The sequence below is a fragment of the Penicillium lagena genome (genome assembly GCF_028827675.1).
Source record: "Penicillium lagena strain IBT 129212 chromosome Unknown utg000003l_segment0_segment0, whole genome shotgun sequence".
NCBI classification, from domain to species: domain Eukaryota; kingdom Fungi; phylum Ascomycota; class Eurotiomycetes; order Eurotiales; family Aspergillaceae; genus Penicillium; species Penicillium lagena.
This window is the reverse complement of record NW_026623224.1, coordinates 1,140,036-1,156,840: the sequence shown is the minus strand read 5'-3', so window position 1 is coordinate 1,156,840 and position 16,805 is coordinate 1,140,036. Positions and strand designations below refer to the sequence as shown.

Here is a 16,805-nt window from a genome sequence, read left to right as displayed (position 1 = left end):
CCCAACCCTCGCCATGGAGGGCTTCGACACCATGGCTATGCCGCCGTACCTGGCCAGTCCGCTGTCCCTCGGAAATCTCCAGGGAACCGACTATCTGAATGCCATGCCTGGCTTGGACCTGCCAGACCACCGGTCCAACTTCGACACGGAGACCTTTGTCAGGTAAGTGATGCATCCGATCGCACGGGGGGACGGGACCCACGAGGGAAGATCGTCCATCCGAGGACACTAGGGCTGATGGGTCGCGAGTAGCAGCGATGATATCGCCTTTCAACAAAATAACATCCCACACTCGCTCAAGCGCTTTCCGTCCGGATATGAGGACCCTTTCACCGATATGGTCGCTCCCTTCGACCCCGTGCCGCCAGAGCAACCCCAAGATTCCTCCATCGACCACAACAACAAGCTGCTCAGTTTTTCCCTGCCAGTCTACCACTTCACCCTGCTCGACTACTCAATGCGGAGGACATCATTATCCGTGTCGGCGCAGCTACACGGGATGTTCTTCCTGGCCGAGTCGCCTTATACAACCTCGCCTTCCGAGCACGCGCCGCCTCAGCAAGGCGCCGAACTGACCTGCTATCGTCGCAATCTGTTCCAAATTACCGGATCCGTCACCCTGCCGCGAGGGATGCGCTATATCATGACCGATCAAGGCGACCGCATTCCAATTCTCGCCCAGGAGCTCACCGTCTCGGCCACCGAGTCTGTCGAGGGGAACCCGGTGAAGATCATCTCTGTGCCATGGAAAACTCCGTCGGCAGCCGCTGCCAACTCTGGCACAGCGGTCGAAGAGAGCAACCCCAGCACGGGTGCCAAGGTGGAGAAGGAACCGCCACCAATTCCGCTGGACATCATGGCCGGACAGGACCTGGACACCGATTACGCGACCTTCCCCATCGCCTGGAAGCGTCTGCAGTTCCGCGTGGCTACCGCCAACAATGGACGTCGGAAGGAATTACAACAACATTTTGTGGTTCGGCTCAAGGTGGTCGCCACGTTGTCGACCGGCGCCAAGATCTCCATCTCGGAGGTGCAGTCGGGGCCGGTCATCGTTCGTGGCCGCAGCCCACGGAACTTCCAGTCCCGCAAGGACCTGCCATTGAGTGGTAGTGCTGCCGCCTCTCGCAAGAATCAAGCAAACAACGCGCCAACACTCAACCGCACACCAACTAGCGAGTCCGTCCCACGCCGCGCCAGCATCACCCCTGCCAAGGCCAAGGCCTCATCAGGTGCTGTGCAGAGTAGCTCCCCAGAGACAACGTCCGTCCCCCCCACCTAGCATCCTTCAGCAACCACAGATGACGCCAGACTGGACGTCGATCCCGCAGTCCGCATCGAGCAATGTCATCCCTCAGGCTCATCAATCCTACTTTCCTCAGTCCAGTCCAGAACAACTTTCTCAGGCAGCTGAGCACCAACGCCGTGTGAGCGCTGTGTCCGTTGGTGCTGCAGCACCTATCAACTTGTCCCTGCTGGATGAGGAAGAGGGCGGGGATCCCAATCTTCAACTAGACTCCACAATGGTGACTTCTTACAATACTAGCGAGATCCCCCCGCAGCAGATCTCTCCTCAGCAGATCTCTCCCCAGCAAATTTCTCCCCAGCAGATTTCCCCTCAACAGATGCCTCCGCAGCGGGCCATCAACCTCGACTCGTCCATTCCGCCGGCCAAGATGCGCAAGATGTCTCATTCCCATGGCCCGGCACGCAGCACCGTGTCATCCTTGCCTTTACTGGAGACGGCTAATCTGCCGCACCAGTTTGCATCTTCGCTGCCCTTCCCGAATGAGAGCACCGATCTGCTGTATGAGTACTTCCCTCTCGGACTGGATGACTGGCAGGCACCCGTCGATGCAGTCTACCGGCCGCATGTCGTCCACCACACCAACATGCCCGAGGTGAAATTCGCCGCCACCCGTGGGCGGAATAAGCGCTACTTTGCCGCAGAAGATGTCTTCTGATTCTTGTTCATTGATGATCAGCCTGGCGCACCAAAGGACAGTGGCGGCGTTTCGTTTCATTATATCTCTTGCGGTTGCATCTGCATTTTGCAAATCGAGGTCTGCTCCTCGTCTGGTTTATCATTCGCTCTGCTAGACCACTCGTCCATTCTTTTTCCCCCTTGAAACCAAAAACATGATTTATTCAATGCTGCCATGCTGCATGTGCTTTTGCTTATTTGGAACTGTTACGGATACGGATATGGATACGGCATACCACTTGGGGGGTTTTGGGGGGTCTCTCTTCTTTTTTTTTTTTGGGTACCCGGCGAAAAAGGGCGTGTAATGGAGTTTTGTGTGTGTTTTTTTGTCTTATTTTGGGACTTGGGCCGCTGGGATTTGGCTTATAGGCCCTGGAGGTGGGGGAACCTTGGATTTACGGTTTCGCCTTGGTGTTTTCTTGTCTCTTCCTGTTATATCCCATCGTGTTATGATGTCACGCCGCTATTTACTCGCAGTGATCGTGATGCCGATTCTCTCGTCTTCCGACGGTGACCAATCCGCAGCATCTCTTTGGCAATATACGAAAAATCATTGATCTGTCCAATTGTGTCTAGTTCAATTAAATATGTAGAAAGGGCAACAAAGGAAGATCTAACTACGATCGGATCTGAGCCTGCGAAATTGGGTGAAATAGATGGATGACTTGATTGTTAATAATACGCCCCTTCATTAAAGGGATCACAAATAGCCAAGTCCATCCCCACCGATGCTTTCCAAATCAGCTCGAATTTCCCACTCCGTCGCACCAACGCGGCCGGCGATCTCGGCCTGGCGTTGCCGGCTCAGGTCCAACCACTGGCGTAGCAGGTTGCCATCGACCATCCCTCGTCCCGCGGTGCCATCACTCTCCACGGCACGGAATGCGCGTGGGTTCAACCCACCAGGATGTTCCAACGTGTTGGTTAGTTGTGACTGCAGGGCTGACAGTCGGCGGTACGACTCTTCCGCGACAGTGGTCACCAGCGCCAGGGATCCATTCTGCGCCGTGACGAGCACTTGGTGTTTGGAGAGGCTCTGATCCAAGTCCATTTCGTCCTCGCTGGGGGCGATGAGCTCGGATGAAACGGCAGTACGCGGTAGCAGGGTCACAGTGGATGCAAAGTTGCCCGTGTAGAATTTACTTCGGCTGAGCAGTCGATCGCCATTGGAGGACTTTGGATCTGAAAGGGAAAAGATCAGTGAGCTAATGCCAAAAACCGAGCTAGCGAAGCTTTTATTTATCCATAACGTACCTTCTGGATCGTATTGTAGAACGTGTAGGTTGCAGTCGGTATCGGCGATCAGAATGTAAAGCTTGTTTCCATCGGGAAGGAAATCCGCGGCTACCACCTCCAGGTATTCGGGGTCCTTGCCGAAGAGTGTCATCTTGTAAGGCTCCTCCTGAGCGGGGTGTTAGATCCTTCGTTGGGATTGATCGAATAAAGGAAGTGGGAACAAGCTTACCGAGTATCCGACAAACCAAAGTCCCTTCACTGCGTCTCCTAGGATGCACATCCCTGTGCCCTTTAGTTCTTTCGCGACGTTGACGTAGCATTGCATGTCCATGAATGCCACCGGAAGCAGACTGCCGTCCTCCTTCAATCCACGAACCAAACACTTCTGGCCTTGAGCTACGATCACGAAGCCTTGGCCGCCGATGCCCGACAGCGCCGTAACCGCGCCCTTCACGGGCTCCTTTCCGATCAACTTGAGTTTGCGGCCTGATTCGGGCTTTTCGGGGTCCGGGACCACATTGGCCACGCTAAAAACATAGATACAACCACGAGCTGGTATATCTTCACCCTTGGTAATGGCAGTGCCGACGACGATCATATCTCTGCGATCATTGCCAGACTCCGAAAGCTCCAAACTGACGTTTTTAACGGCAGTTACTTGTTCAGCGGCATCCAAAGGATAGCTAAGGGACAACGAAGATTAGAGAAATATCCCGGCCATAAACATCACAGAAGGCTTTACCTATCGATCACTGTCCACGTTTTAGGACTGATGACCTGTATGGAGCTCTGGGTGACTTTTGGGGAAAATGAATTCACTGGAGACTTGCATTAGCACACGATAATATCCTTTCAAACGCATATAAAGAGCAACACACATTCATTGCGCCATTCAGGGTGCAGCTCATCGTCATCTGGCAGTTTCCAATCAACCTGCTGACTTGTTGCGAGAACATAGGTCTCGGAGGATGACGAATAGGCCAAGAAATCAACCTGTTCGTCCAGGGGAACTTTGCGCAACGTCCACGAATAGTCGAACAGGGTTTCTGGGGGTAATTGGCAGGCGCGGACGCATTCCTAGAGTGGCCATTAGTTTGAAGGATCCAAATCGATGAGAAAATAATTTACCTTGGAATCCACATAGATGAAACCTTTCTCGCAGCCCATGACTGACGAATCAAAGCTACTCAGCCATCGAACAAATCCACCTCGGAGGCGCATAATGTGTGGTGAGCTCGCCGGCGTTCTGATGATGAATCCCGCCGATTCTCCAGGCATGAAAACCGCACTTAGCCCCGACACGTCAGGCAAGATTCGGAGAGGCCTAAATCGCTGCTGATTCTCGTCTTGTTGAGCAGAAGTCGCTTGTGAAGGCGTCCTCGGCAGGGTATGGTTGGCTTCCCGGTAGAATCGCAGACTCTTCAAACCCCCATCATCAAGATCAGGCGGTGTTAACACTGGCTTGTAAACAAAAATATCATCGCCGTCGGTCCGCAGCTAAAAGATGACTCAATCAGCATCTAAGGGATATGCAACGAAATGGGGACGATCATACGATCAAGTAAGGGAAGGAGCAAGACTGGTCACCAAGATTGGCAATAATCGCTTCGGTCAAAGTTTCCCGTGTATTGGACCGTCTGGGTGGTTCAGCTGAAAGTACTGGTTGCAGACAATCAATGCCTTCGACAGCCGATACCAGCTTCAAATCAGACAGTCGGAATATCTGCAAGGCCTGGTTAGAAACTTCAATTAGATGGTCATAACTGGTCAGCTTACCGAGAGCTTATATTCAACGTCCAGTGAAAACATCAGGGTATCGTTATGGGAGCTCGGCTCGGTGATCGCGAAGGCTCTAGTTTTGTCATGATACAGACAGGCAGAGCGCCATGTTAATGAAGTGATCTCATTAGGAAGTGACACTTCATCAAGGTCACCACTTTCATCCACTTGCAAGAGCAAGAGACTTGCATCGTCCCGAACGATCACAACATAGGGATCAGCGAAGCTTGCGCTCACAGCCACGCGTTCCTCGCTAGTTTCTTCATCATCCCACACGGGATAGATTTGTGCCAAACCCAAATCTACGTGGTCTGTTAGCCTTCCCATTCTCACTTATACTTTCGGTAGGAAACTTACCCATGTCGTAACTTCTAACCTCATTCTGCAAGACTTGAATAACTCGGGTACCATCTGCCAACGATCCGATATCGACCGTTTGATCTTCATTCGGGTTGAAATCGGGGGCTGTAAAAGGCTTCAGTTCTTGCCCCTCTACCACACGAACTTCAGATGATTCCTTTTCTTCATCTGTGGGCCGCGTAATAATCACATATTGACGGGAGGCACTGCTTTCCACTTGATTGGGATTGGACGAAACTCCTTTGACATTGGTCACGGTGGCCGACCAGACACAATCAGCGCCATCAATTTGCATAGACATGGTTGTAGAAGGGTCAATCTCTCGCTTCATAACCACAAGACCACTCCCTTTGTCTGAACCATGGGCTGCCACCAATTCCAACTCGGCGGAAACACCGTCAATGTGTGTGGAATGCATGCTCTTCGCGGTTGGTAAAGCTTTGCCTAGAGTGATGTCTCTCAAAGGGCCGATGCTGGAAAGCCGATCCTGAAATCGGAAATGATAGAAGTCAGGAGTCGAGTTCGCGGACGATGTACGTCGGTCGAGTTCTGTCATCTGAGGGGCAGTAGAATACAGATCATCTTCGTACACATCGTCATCCATTTGGTCATCTTCTGCAGAATCCTCATGGCCGTTGGCTGTTTGCTTTGACTCGGCCCGAAGCTTTTTTGCAGAGATCCACTCCAAAAGCACGGAATCTGCGTCCTCGCTACCGATGAAGACGTTACCATCACCGATGCAAGCTGAGCATGATGCAGCTGACTTCAAAAGATCTCCACCTGTATGTGCAGGTAAAGTGTGAACTGTGAGGCCGGACACTGAGCGTCCATCGAGCTTGAACTTGATCAGTGCCATCTCCCCCGATGAAAGTGCCAGCAACAGGTCACCACTATCGCCGCCGAGGCGCTCGACCACACAGCCCTCCAGTCGGAAGGCCAGATTTGACTGATCTGTCATCGAGAATGATGAGACCTGTCTGGAAAACTCGTTGACACCCACAGCGTTGGTCTTGCCGCCTTGGTCAACATGCACAATCTCATTCGAACCAATGAGCAGAGCACCACCCACGGGGGGCGGGAGGGCAACCACCTTGAACAAGTCGCTCGGCAATCTTGAAACCGAAAGTAGAGTCGTGGACGCCCGCTGCTCCAGATCTAGCGTGAAAACAGTGTAGAAAACCACGTCTTTTCTCTCGTGGATAAGGGCATTGGAGGTTGCAACTTGTGAATACAATATGCCGAATGTCGGCTCCCTATATTCGTATAGAAATGCGAGACTTATGGGATGCAGTAAAGACGGATCCAAGGCCGCCAATGGCAGAACAAAGGACGATGCGTAAGGAGTCTGGTGTGCTGCTGTGTCTTTGCTTTTGTCGGCTTCCGCTTCATCCTTGCGGCCAGGGCGTTCGCCGTCGAGCTCCGATCCATAATCGTCCATCACCAGGTCATCTCCGGCCTGGTGGAAAGGCAGAATGGCAAGGTTGTGAATCCCAAAATTGTAGACCGCACACCTACTGCTTGGATCCACGCTGAGGATACTGCCACATTGGCTCAGGTCGGGGACCCAGGGGCTGCGGGTCAAGTCTTCTCGTTCATAGTAGTGGATGGAGATCGTAGAAATGTTATGCCGCTCGGGGTTCCACTCGATCAAGCTAAGTTTGGCATTTCGAACTGCAAGCAAAATAGCCTCACCACCACTTTTGGAGTTCAAGACCTTGACCCGGCTCAAATCTGTCACCGTTCCTGGGAGAGGGTACTCCTTCTCGAGAACTAATTTCGTCGTTGTCTCTTGGCTGGCATTGTCGACACTTTCAGATGTCGGTTGATGAGACACATTGACCAGAGTGAATATTTGTAAAAGAGATGTTCTAACGACAATCAGATTCCGGGCGGTTGCCGAGAGAAAAGGAACAGCCACGGCATGGGTGACCCCGGTTGGGGGTAACAGCTCCGTATAGCACTGCATCTGGAGAACCCAGCCGCGTCGATGCGCAGATCGGCTTCAGACTTTTTGAACGGCCTCAAGTCCTCGTTGGATGAGGATCATTGCAATTGAATTGAGGGACCCAACAAGGACAAGCAGAAACGCGACGGAGTTGATTGATAACATCAGGTGACTCCTTATCGTCACGGGACACGCTATCCCCGCTATGGGCTAGCGGCATCTCGAAGTAACAAATGACGACAACCTGGAAATCAAGAACTTGCACTAGATCACAACCATCCTTCTTCAATCAACCAACTCCTGCTGCTGTGAATAGCATCAGTCTGTCTATATGAACTACAAAGCTAGCGACTGACGGCATCTACTCAAGATGGCGCTGCTCCAGACGTCCCTGATCGGGGTTGTGTATGCAGTGGTGATCATCCTTCTGCTTGCAGTGGCCTCGGTATTTATCTATATCTACCAGACCCCTCGAGACCGCTCGCCATCAGTAACGCTGACATGCATTGTCTCCATTACCTGTCTTCTTGCGACGGCGCTGTTGTTACCTGTGGATGTCGCTCTTGTTTCCTCGACCACGTCTTCCAAACTGGGCCGGCGCAAGGACTGGGCCACCCAGGATGAGGTCGATAAGATCACTTATTCCCTGACCATCGTCTACTACGTCCTCTATTCGCTGGATGCCCTCCTCTGTCTCCTGGTCATTCCCTTTACTTATTTCTGGTATGAGGAATATGACGAGGTTTCCAATGAAACGGGAGAGCAAACGATCGGGCAGCGTCTTTGGGGTGCCCTTAAGTACACCATATCCTTTGTTGCGATCGTAATCATCCTTTTCGTCGTCGGATTCTTCGTGCCCGTGTCGTCAAAGAATAAAAGTGGCATGGACTTGGATTATTTCAAGAAGTTGCTGACGGAAAATCGTGAGTGCCAATCCTAGAGGCTCTGCAGCGGTCCGCAAATCTAACAAAGTTTCAGACGGCGAGCGTGCGCTGACTTTTGCGCTTGGGCTCTTGATGACCATTGGGCTCTGTCTCTACGTCCTGTATACTTCTTCGGGTCTGGCTCTTCTCCCTATCAGTTTGATCAAGTCTGCACCATCTATCTCCAGTCCAAGCCTACAAGCCAACACGGAAGTGCTGCTTGAGACAAATCGTGAGCGGCAGCGACAACTAGAAGGCCGTTGTGGGGGGAATCCGGACCATCTATCATCTAAGGACCGTCGGGAGCTCGATACTTTGATAAGGGAAGAGCGGACTCTCATTCGGCGACAGCGTCTGGTTGAAGAGGCCCAGGGCGAGGGTCGCAGTTGGTTGATAAAGGCATGGTACAAGATTGGGGCAATTTTCCGCCCCTTCAAGCTCCTGTTTGGCATTCTCATGCTTTTGATTGCACTCATCATATGGGTCTCGATGCTTCTGACGGCAATCGACAAGGCCAAAAACTCCGTCTGCAAGCACCGATGTGGGTATATTCTTGGTCACGTCAATATTTTCAATCCGGTTAACTGGGCCCTTGTTCAATCGGCCAAGGTATTCCCCATCGACTATGTCATTTTTACCATTCTCGTTCTGCTACTATTTTGCAGCTCCGTTGTTGGAATTGCTGCTGTGGGAATTCGCTTCTTGTGGATTCGGATCTTTCAAATTCGGAAAGGCCATACCTCTCCCCAGGCCCTCCTTTTGGCGACTGCCCTGGTAATGCTGATCATATTGGCTCTGAATTACTCCATTTCTATGGTGGTTGCCCCCCAGTACGCAACATTTGGCCCACAGACATTCTGTGATCGCACTCCTCGTTCTCCTCTGGAACAACCCGATTGCTCAGATGCTATGGAGCTTATCAAACCATGTTCGGAACTGGCAGCAAATAACTCTGCCGCGCAGCGAGTGTGCACGCCGAGTGTTGTCAGCACATTCCTCAATCGCGTTACTTTGAATTACCCTTTCTTTGGGGTTGTCTTCTTCTGGGGGCAATTTTTCTTCTTGGGTAAGGACTTTCTCCTTCTTTTTTATCCTTTCAACATCTAACATGACTGCTGTAGGGCTGTATCTAATTGTCTTTGTCACCTCGCTGGTTCGCTCGCCGAAACTGGACGAGAGACAGCTCGATGAAGACGCCGAGGAGGCAGAAGAGGAAGGACTGTTGGCCAGCACTGGCAGACGCTTCAATGCTACTTGGCAAGACATCAGTGGCCGGGCGAGTTGAATTTGATGGATATTTCAATTAACAATCAATTTTTCGTTTATATTGGTGTTTAAATCTTCATATTCTGTTCAGTTGGAACATCCCTCTCTTAAAGTAGACCCCACCCGTGCTTGTATAAGTCCTTCACTGACAGTTATCTCTTGATTATGCGATCAACCAGTGATTTTAATACTAAAAGTACATTGCTTTCATTTCATAACTTCGTATCCATGAACCGAGGTAAAGCAGACACCATGATCAATCAAGTCGAAAGATATCGCGTCACCCTTAGCAGGGCATTCATCCCTTGAGCTGCTCGTTGAGCAATTTCAGTGCACTTTCAAAGGCTTTCACAACCTCCATGTCTTGGCCTCCAGGTCAGGGTCTGATATCAAAAAAATAAGGACTGTTCACGTACAGTGTTGTTTCTTGTGCTCCACGTTGACTTCCGAGTGCTGCACATGCTGCATCTGAGTCTTGAACCTACCAGAGGTCAGATTCGTCTCCAAAAAGGGAAAATGGAGATAGTCGAACCTTTTGAAAGCTCTGTTTTCATCTTGCAGCACTGTAGTCTGAGACCACGCCGTAAAGATCTACAGATCGGTCAGGATTTTGAAGCTCTGTGTGGTGATTGACGATTCTACCTCGAGCAGTGTTGCAGCTTCGGCACGCAGATTCTCTTCCATTCGGCCATACTCATCCATCGCGTCGGTATAGCGGTGTTGCAGCTGTTCCCAGTCGCAAGCTTCCAAGCCGTGAACCAGATGCTCGTCCTTATCCATGGTGAAGTTGAAGGGAGGGTCGAAACCGATCAATGTTTGGATTAGGTAACTACCCTTGTCAGGTGATCCGCTCACACTTGACCATGCGACTTCATCATCATGCGGCATGACACTCTCCCGATGACCACCTCTATGGTTCTTCCCCCGGCCAGCATGGAAATGCGACCGACATCGAACACCCACACTCAGCGATGAGTTGCCACGCATGTTCCCGCACTCCTCATGCTCGCCTGCCCTTTTACTGTCCAACATGTGCCCGCAACCAGCTCTATCAGCTTCGCATCGACAGCACCCAGATTCTCCTGGAGCGAGAATTTTTGGGGCAGCAGATCGAATCAGTAGTGACCGATGGAAATCATCAAAAGAGATCTGTGGAGTCCATTCCTGACTCGTCGCGACGCTGGACCATCCAAGCGATCACTACTCGGCAAGCCGAGTTGTCATCGAGAAGAGAGGTCGTTTCTCGTCAGATCGATGACTTGAGATCAGAGATCAGGGACAAACAGGCCCACGTCTCCGGCTGCAAGGCACGCCTATCACGCAGACATTCTGACGCGGAATCCGCCAAGTATCAGCTTTCGGAGCGAGAAACGGGGATTCTGACAGGCGTCCAGAACACAACGAAGAGGACGGAGCACCTATGGCACTCCCTGCACAGCAAGACGGCGGAGGCACGCATCTTCCTTTGTCGGGAAGCGGCGAATCTATACGGTTTACGACAGAAAGTCTCGAGGAAAGGACAAGTTCCAGGAGGCTATGCAATTGGTGGAATCGTGATCAAAGACTTGAGAGACATGAATGGTAAGTTTTAAGTTTACGGTCATGTTCTGTGGGGAGGTGTATTAACAAGAGGTATGCAGGTGCTACGCCAGCCCAGATCTCGACGTCTCTCTCCAATATCGCCCACCTGCTTGTCCTGGTCTCACATTACTTGTCATTACGACTTCCCGCCGAAGTGACTCTCCCACACCGAAACTACCCGACAGCTACTATCTACGCACCGGCTGGGTCGTATCGCGCGCGCGAGACCCCGGACAAGGCTTCTCGATCCTCCTCATCCAGTCCGACGGCATCGAAAACCGCCGAGTCACGCATCCACTTGCCACGCCCCAGGCCTCTGACAATTGAAAAACCGCTGACCAAGCTCGTCAAGGAGGACCCGGGAACATATGCTCTCTTTCTCGAAGGGGCCACGCTGCTCGCTTGGAATGTCGCTTGGCTTTGTCGGACTCAAGGCATCAACCTGGCCTCGGAGTCATGGGAAGACGTGTGTGACATTGGGAAGAATATGTGGCAGCTCCTGGTCGCCCCGCCCACGCCGGCGTCAACTCTCATGAGAGCCTTTGCGGGTCGGGACACTCAGACCCAGATGACAGGCGGCAAAGATTCACCCAAGACGACGATCCAGCGGACCAAGTCATTTCCCATGCTGGGACACTATTCTCACGGCACAGCACATTCCTTCCTCGGGGCCGCGGAGGGAACTGAGTTTATGCGGACCTGGAAACTGCCGAGCCCGACGAAGATCGTGGACAAGTTGAAGGCGGTCCTACTTGGGGAGATGGCGAGTGCGGAATGGGAGCTACTGGAAGAGCAGGAATGGCATGAGGAGGCGACAGGCCAGGCCTCGGATGGCAAATGGACGAAGCTGAAGTAGAAGTAACTGAGGTCCATAGGCACTGCAAGTAGAGAACTATAGAGAATAATCATCCGTTCACCGCCTTCCAGACCCACTCACGTGATCTCCGCCTCCCGAAAAATTTTCATGGTCCAATCAAAGCGAGTGTGGGCGACTCTCTTCATAAAAAAAAATTTCGCTTGGACTGCCCCTCTCTTTTCCTCTTCTCTTCTTCCTCTCTCATCCCTTCCCTCTCTGATTATTTCCCCCCCATTTTTCTTTATCCTTGAGAATGTCTGACGAAGTTTATGACGGCGCGGTCGGCATCGACCTGGGTTCGTGTTCCGGTTCAATTGTGTGTGTTCTCGATTATTTACTGACTCGGTTCATTCAGGTACTACCTACTCGTGTGTTGCCAACTACGAGGGCACCAATGTCGAGATCAGTATGTTGTCGATTCGAAAAAAATGACAAATGAACTCCGCCCGCTGACCCACGGCCTCGTGCAGTTGCCAACGACCAGGGTAGCTACACTACCCCCTCCTTCGTCTCGTTCACCGACAAGGAGCGTTTGATCGGTGAGGCCGCCAAGAACCAGGCCGCCATGAACCCGGCGAACACCATCTTCGACATCAAGTGAGTCGTGACAACCCCATCGCACTGCGGTAATATATGGTTCTGACTAGTGTGGTAAAGGCGTCTGATCGGTCGGCGGTTTGATGACCCCATCGTGAAGAAGGATGTCGAGTCCTGGCCCTTCAAGGTCGTCGATCAGGGTGGCAGCCCTGCCGTCCAGGTTGAGTACCTCGGTGAGGAGAAGACCTTCACTCCCCAGGAGATCTCTTCCATGGTCCTCATGAAGGTAGGCTGATATCTTGATTCGCATTGGCGAATACTGGTCTAACCCGGTCGAACAGATGAAGGAAGTTGCCGAGATCAAGCTCGGCAAGAAGGTCGAGAAGGCCGTCGTCACCGTGCCCGCCTACTTCAACGACAACCAACGTCAGGCTACCAAGGATGCCGGCGCCATCGCCGGTCTCAACGTTCTCCGTATCATCAACGAGCCTACCGCCGCTGCCATTGCCTACGGTCTTGGCTCTGGTAAGTCTGAGAAGGAGCGCAATGTCCTGATCTACGATCTGGGTGGTGGTACCTTCGATGTGTCTCTGCTGAACATCCAGGGTGGCGTCTTCACTGTCAAGGCCACCGCTGGTGACACCCACCTGGGTGGTCAGGACTTCGACACCAACCTGCTCGACTTCTTCAAGAAGGAGTTCCAGCGCAAGACCGGCAAGGATCTGTCCGGTGATGCCCGTGCCCTCCGTCGTCTGCGTACCGCTTGCGAGCGTGCTAAGCGTACCCTGTCCAACGCTACCCAGACCACCGTGGAGATCGACTCCCTGTTCGACGGTGAGGACTTCAACTCGTCGGTCACCCGTGCCCGTTTCGAGGACCTGAACGCCAAGAGCTTCAGCGGCACCCTGGAGCCCGTCCAGCAGGTTCTGAAGGACTCTGGCCTGGAGAAGAGCAAGGTTGACGAGATTGTCCTTGTTGGTGGTTCTACCCGTATCCCCCGTATCCAGAAGCTCCTGAGCGACTTCTTCGATGGCAAGAAGCTTGAGAAGGTAAGATCCAAAAGAAGTTTCTCGAGTAAACCCCGTGTTAATCTATATCTATAGAGCATCAACCCCGACGAGGCCGTTGCCTACGGTGCTGCCGTCCAGGCCGGCATCCTTTCGGGCAAGGCTACTTCTGCTGAGACCCAGGACCTGCTGCTTCTGGATGTTGTTCCCCTCTCTCTGGGTGTTGCCATGGAGGGCAACATCTTCGCCCCCGTCGTTACCCGTGGCCAGACCGTCCCCACCATCAAGAAGCGGACTTTCACCACCGTGGTTGACAACCAGACCACCGTGCAGTTCCCCGTCTACCAGGGTGAGCGCACCAACTGTGCCGATAACACCTCCCTGGGTGAGTTCACCCTGGCTCCCATCCCCCCGATGCGGGCTGGTGAGGCCGCTCTGGAGTGTGTTTTCGAGGTCGACGTCAACGGTATCCTGAAGGTTACCGCCACCGAGAAGTCCTCCGGCCGCAGCGCCAACATCACCATCTCCAACGCTGTTGGCAAGCTGTCCAGCACCGAGATTGATCAAATGGTTGAGGACGCCGCCAAGTTCAAGACCAGCGACGAGGCCTTCACCAAGAAGTTCGAGTCCCGCCAACAGCTCGAGTCGTACATCTCGCGTGTCGAGGAGATTGTCTCCGACCCGACCATGTCCCTGAAGATCAAGCGCGGCAACAAGGAGAAGATCGAGTCCGCTCTCAGTGACGCCATGGCCCAACTGGAGATTGAGGACTCCACCCCCGAAGACTTGAAGAAGAAGGAGCTGGCCCTCAAGCGCCTGATCACCAAGGCCATGGCTACTCGGTAAATGGCATGATTTATAGACTTCCGGCCTTTTGATTTCCCCAGTTCATTGTGTGTTTTAACGAAGCCGGACACCTTGGGCGCAGTTTTAAAAGTATGGATTTCCTGTAGATGACGCCTTTTATTTTTGCAATTTAATGACTTCGTGATGAATGAATGCCTCCTCGTAATATTGTATTATATAAGTGAGTGACTGGTCTGGATCGGCGGGCGGCGACCGTCCGTCTGCGCTTCACCACCTGCCCCAAGCAAAACACCTTCAACTACCCCATCCACCATGCACCGCATCGTGGCCCAGTCCTCCCGCGCGCTCTGGCTACGTGTAGCAATTCGTGCTCGGCCAATTGCTGTCCCAGAATACCTCCCGCACCGGCCGACTTTGCCCCAACACAGCCGTAGCTTCACCCACTCGCCGGCCCTCTACAAGAAAAAGGACAAGCCCAAGAGAAGCGCTCCGCCTGAGCCGGAATCTACTAGCAATGACTCGCCATCTGATGACCCATTTGATCTCTCACAATTGCACACCGGCATTGCGGCCGCGGCCGCGCGCCTGAAAGATGATCTGTCTAAGCTTCGTGCTGGAGGCCGCTTCAACACTACGACCCTGGAGGGACTGAGGGTTCATCTGAGCAAAGAACGTAATGACTCCGTCAGGCTGGGGGACCTGGCCCAGGTCGTGCCCAAGGGTGGGCGGACGGTCACCGTCCTGGCGGCCGATGAGGATGTGAGCATTTTATTTCGTTTCAATTCAATCTGTCCGCTGTTGACTGACTACCTGACCTCCTTTGGCAGCACATCAAACCCATCACATCGGCAATTGTCTCCTCAACCCTTTCCCTAACGCCGCAGCCCGATCCGCACAATGCCCTCCAGCTCAACATCGCCATTCCCCCGCCCACGAAGGAGTCCCGGGATCAGAGTGTTCTAGCTGCTAAGCAGGCATTTGAGAAAGCCGCCAGTGCAGTCCGCGACTCGCGCGGAGCGATGCACAAGCGTCTGCAAGATATGCAGAAGAAGAAGGTGGCAAGGCCGGACGATGTGCGCAAAGCTCATGACCAGATGGAAAAGGCTTCCGATAAGGGCCAGAAAGACGTTAAGGATCTATTCGAGGCGGCCAAGCGCGCATTGGAACAAGCATGAGCTGTCCCCGTGAAGACTTTTGTAATATAAAGAAATAAATTCCATATGTAAATCTAGGTACACCAGAGGCCCCGATATGGGCAGGAGAAGTGATATCGTACAGTTAGTTTCCCTCTGGAAGCAGCAGATGGCTAGGTGCGCTTGACCTTGGGCCCCGCGAGCAGCGACTCGACCTTGGCCACAAATTGGGGCTGCTTGCCTGCCGACTGGTAGGTCCCATTGCTGCGCAAGTTCCTCATCACGTTGCTGATTGCGGGTAATTGGTCCTTGTCTGCGTCCAATGTAGGGTATTTCCCTTGCGCGAGTGTCTCCATCAAGCCGTTCGTGGTTTTCGCGTCGATGGGTGCGAAATCGATCTCCTTGGGCTCCACATCCTCACCCTTCTTCTGTGTCAACTTGTCGGCACGCAGCTGGGCCAACCGCTTAGTCTCTTGCAGAGCCTCTGCCTTTTCCTCTTCGCTGAAGAAGAGCACGCTCTGGCCCTTCCACAGCCGTCTTCCCAATTCATATGGCGGGACGTATCCATTCGCAAAGCGGCCACTCAAACTGGACAACTTTTCGAAAACGGCCGCTGACCGTGAATTTGCGTCTGTTGGGAGAGAGGGCCAGGTCTCCTTGAGCGTGGAGAAGTCGATATCCTGGGGTTCGTAGCGCGTGGGACGCGGTCGAGACTGGAGCACTTGCTCCTGTTCGATTTTGTCGATATCAGATGCTCCAAAATCATCGCCCTCATCCGCTTCAGATCTCCGTGGACCTCGGGCCCGTTGCTGTTTCTTTCCTTTCACACCTCCTTTTGCTGGCGGTTTGCCAGTCTTGCGGGCTGCAGGGCCCCGACGCAGTCGTGCGGTTTGAAGAATCTTCGCGGGCTCTCCACCAGCCCGTGGTGCCGCGAATGATCGTGCATCGATTCCTCGCGCATTCTTCTGAGGGCCGGCCGATGAAGAAGAAGGACCGCGTCGATTTTGCCCGGAGGATTGGGCTGTTTGGGGGCGATATTAGTACAATAAACGAATAATTGACGGCTTGAGACTTTGCTCTCAAGTTCCGGGTGTTCAATTGAGCATGGCTGTCTCTTGTGGCCGGACATACCTGGAGACTGGCTCTTGTCTGCAGCCAGTGGACGGGTAACTGAAAGTTGACGGGCAGGAGTGAAAACTGCGGTCCGGGCGCGATCATAATACAGCGCCTGCCGAAGCTGTGGGCGGAACATGGTGTGCCAAGGGATGGAGATGAAGAACGAACAAGGCCGGGGAGACGGAAAGAAGACTGTGCATGGTCACGTGCTCGTCCGCTCCTCTTGCTGGCAGAAACAAACACACACCGACTCCTACAACCATCCTCGGTCATCA

At 53.0% G+C, this 16,805-nt stretch overlaps 8 protein-coding genes across 8 annotated transcripts; 5 read left to right on the top strand and 3 right to left on the bottom strand.

Annotated features, from left to right (window-relative positions):
- Positions 1-13: 13 nt before the first annotated feature.
- On the top strand, positions 14-1,964 carry N7510_005622 (NDT80/PhoG-like DNA-binding family protein; the record flags this gene model as incomplete). Its single annotated transcript, XM_056977548.1, has 3 exons — positions 14-162; positions 253-1,244; positions 1,312-1,964. 3 exons carry the CDS (start codon positions 14-16, stop codon positions 1,962-1,964), a joined length of 1,794 nt encoding a protein of 597 aa, XP_056833580.1.
- Positions 1,965-2,684: 720 nt separating this feature from the next.
- Positions 2,685-7,325, bottom strand: N7510_005621 (cleavage/polyadenylation factor CFT1; the record flags this gene model as incomplete). The annotated part of the gene is made up of 9 exons (XM_056977547.1): positions 2,685-3,166; positions 3,239-3,386; positions 3,450-3,903; positions 3,963-4,038; positions 4,099-4,297; positions 4,349-4,717; positions 4,776-4,943; positions 4,997-5,301; positions 5,357-7,325. 9 exons carry the CDS (start codon positions 7,323-7,325, stop codon positions 2,685-2,687), a joined length of 4,170 nt encoding a protein of 1,389 aa, XP_056833579.1.
- A 349-nt stretch (positions 7,326-7,674) lies between these two features.
- Positions 7,675-9,512, top strand: N7510_005620 (uncharacterized protein; the record flags this gene model as incomplete). Its single annotated transcript, XM_056977546.1, has 3 exons — positions 7,675-8,227; positions 8,283-9,293; positions 9,349-9,512. The coding sequence occupies 3 exons, from the start codon at positions 7,675-7,677 to the stop codon at positions 9,510-9,512; spliced, it is 1,728 nt and encodes a 575-aa protein (XP_056833578.1).
- Positions 9,513-9,791: 279 nt separating this feature from the next.
- Positions 9,792-10,273, bottom strand: N7510_005619 (uncharacterized protein; the record flags this gene model as incomplete). The annotated part of the gene is made up of 3 exons (XM_056977545.1): positions 9,792-9,862; positions 9,910-10,084; positions 10,136-10,273. 3 exons carry the CDS (start codon positions 10,271-10,273, stop codon positions 9,792-9,794), a joined length of 384 nt encoding a protein of 127 aa, XP_056833577.1.
- Positions 10,274-10,464: 191 nt separating this feature from the next.
- N7510_005618 (Atg14 domain-containing protein) lies at positions 10,465-11,930 on the top strand (the record flags this gene model as incomplete). Its single annotated transcript, XM_056977544.1, has 2 exons — positions 10,465-11,074; positions 11,134-11,930. 2 exons carry the CDS (start codon positions 10,465-10,467, stop codon positions 11,928-11,930), a joined length of 1,407 nt encoding a protein of 468 aa, XP_056833576.1.
- A 253-nt stretch (positions 11,931-12,183) lies between these two features.
- On the top strand, positions 12,184-14,320 carry hscA (putative Hsp70 chaperone (HscA); the record flags this gene model as incomplete). The annotated part of the gene is made up of 6 exons (XM_056977543.1): positions 12,184-12,226; positions 12,286-12,336; positions 12,401-12,527; positions 12,588-12,753; positions 12,809-13,516; positions 13,571-14,320. The coding sequence occupies 6 exons, from the start codon at positions 12,184-12,186 to the stop codon at positions 14,318-14,320; spliced, it is 1,845 nt and encodes a 614-aa protein (XP_056833575.1).
- Positions 14,321-14,593: 273 nt separating this feature from the next.
- N7510_005616 (ribosome-recycling factor) lies at positions 14,594-15,456 on the top strand (the record flags this gene model as incomplete). The annotated part of the gene is made up of 2 exons (XM_056977542.1): positions 14,594-15,040; positions 15,109-15,456. The coding sequence occupies 2 exons, from the start codon at positions 14,594-14,596 to the stop codon at positions 15,454-15,456; spliced, it is 795 nt and encodes a 264-aa protein (XP_056833574.1).
- A 131-nt stretch (positions 15,457-15,587) lies between these two features.
- On the bottom strand, positions 15,588-16,666 carry N7510_005615 (uncharacterized protein; the record flags this gene model as incomplete). Its single annotated transcript, XM_056977541.1, has 2 exons — positions 15,588-16,435; positions 16,546-16,666. The coding sequence occupies 2 exons, from the start codon at positions 16,664-16,666 to the stop codon at positions 15,588-15,590; spliced, it is 969 nt and encodes a 322-aa protein (XP_056833573.1).
- Between the last annotated feature and the right edge of the window lie 139 nt (positions 16,667-16,805).